Source organism: Penaeus monodon, chromosome 30, assembly GCF_015228065.2.
Source record: "Penaeus monodon isolate SGIC_2016 chromosome 30, NSTDA_Pmon_1, whole genome shotgun sequence".
In the NCBI taxonomy this organism is placed as follows: domain Eukaryota; kingdom Metazoa; phylum Arthropoda; class Malacostraca; order Decapoda; family Penaeidae; genus Penaeus; species Penaeus monodon.
The window spans coordinates 33,265,567-33,266,545 of record NC_051415.1 but is presented as its reverse complement, the minus strand read 5'-3'; the positions used below and the strand labels follow the sequence as shown (position 1 = coordinate 33,266,545).

The window sequence follows — 979 nt, the reverse complement described above, 5'->3', positions numbered from 1 at the left end:
GCCTTTTATATAACTGCATACAATCTCTTTATTTTGTAAAAAATAAGATTTGCAAAAATGAGTATGCAAAAACATTTAAGTCATGTTTTGTATAAAAAAAAAATCATCATCACATCACTTTGGAGGCCATGCAAACCCCAAATTCTCCAAGAGGCATTGGGTTAAGGATTTTTTTTTAGTATATTGATTTGATTTATAAGACTTGAGCTCATAAAAATTGTGGAGCATATTTATTTGAGGATAAGAGTGAAAATATTATTCACTGCATCTTGAAATATACATTATACTTGTTTTACAGATGTGGTGAGCCTTTGATAGATACAATTGTACATTTTGGGGAGAGGGGGAAACTGCGATGGCCTCTTAATTGGCAAGGAGCATGTCAGGCGGCCAATGCCTGTGATACAATTCTCTGCTTGGGATCAAGTTTAAAGGTAAGATTAGGCTTGAAATTATTTCTAAAAGATTTTGTGCTTTACAGTGGTTTCGTTATAGGATAGTATGTGTATATTTTTATGTTGTCTGATTTGTTGACTATTTTCTGGAGGAGCAACAGTCACACATAAGTAAATATGGTAATTAGGAAGACTGAGAATATTGCATATCTTTTAGTTTTGCAATGCTGTTAATGTGTTAGGTGATTTGAGACATAGTAACAGCTACCATCTTCATAGATATTATATTAAGGAACATGGCAGAAAAAGAGCAGAAAAAAAAGTAAAATTTGTTTTTTTATTAGAAGTGCACATTTGAAAGAGAAATTACACAGAGAATCTTTAAACATTTGCAGGTTCTGAAAAAGTACCCATGGCTTTGGCAAATGGACCGACCACCCAAAAAACGACCACAACTTTATATTGTCAACCTGCAATGGACCCCAAAAGATAAGGATGCAACCCTCAAGATTAACGGTTGGTGTTTTTTTGTGTTTGTGAATTCATAATTTCTTATTGAACACAAGCGCGCACACACAAGTGTG

The 979-nt window shown here is 33.7% G+C and overlaps 1 protein-coding gene across 1 annotated transcript in view; it reads left to right on the top strand.

Annotated features, from left to right (window-relative positions):
- Nucleotides 1-979, top strand: part of LOC119592429 — a 10,830-nt gene that overhangs the window by 6,014 nt on the left and 3,837 nt on the right. The window contains exons 7-8 of the mRNA XM_037941252.1: nt 299-434; nt 791-911. Coding sequence (XP_037797180.1) covers nt 299-434; nt 791-911 — 257 coding nt within the window. The remainder of the gene's footprint in view (nt 1-298; nt 435-790; nt 912-979) is intronic.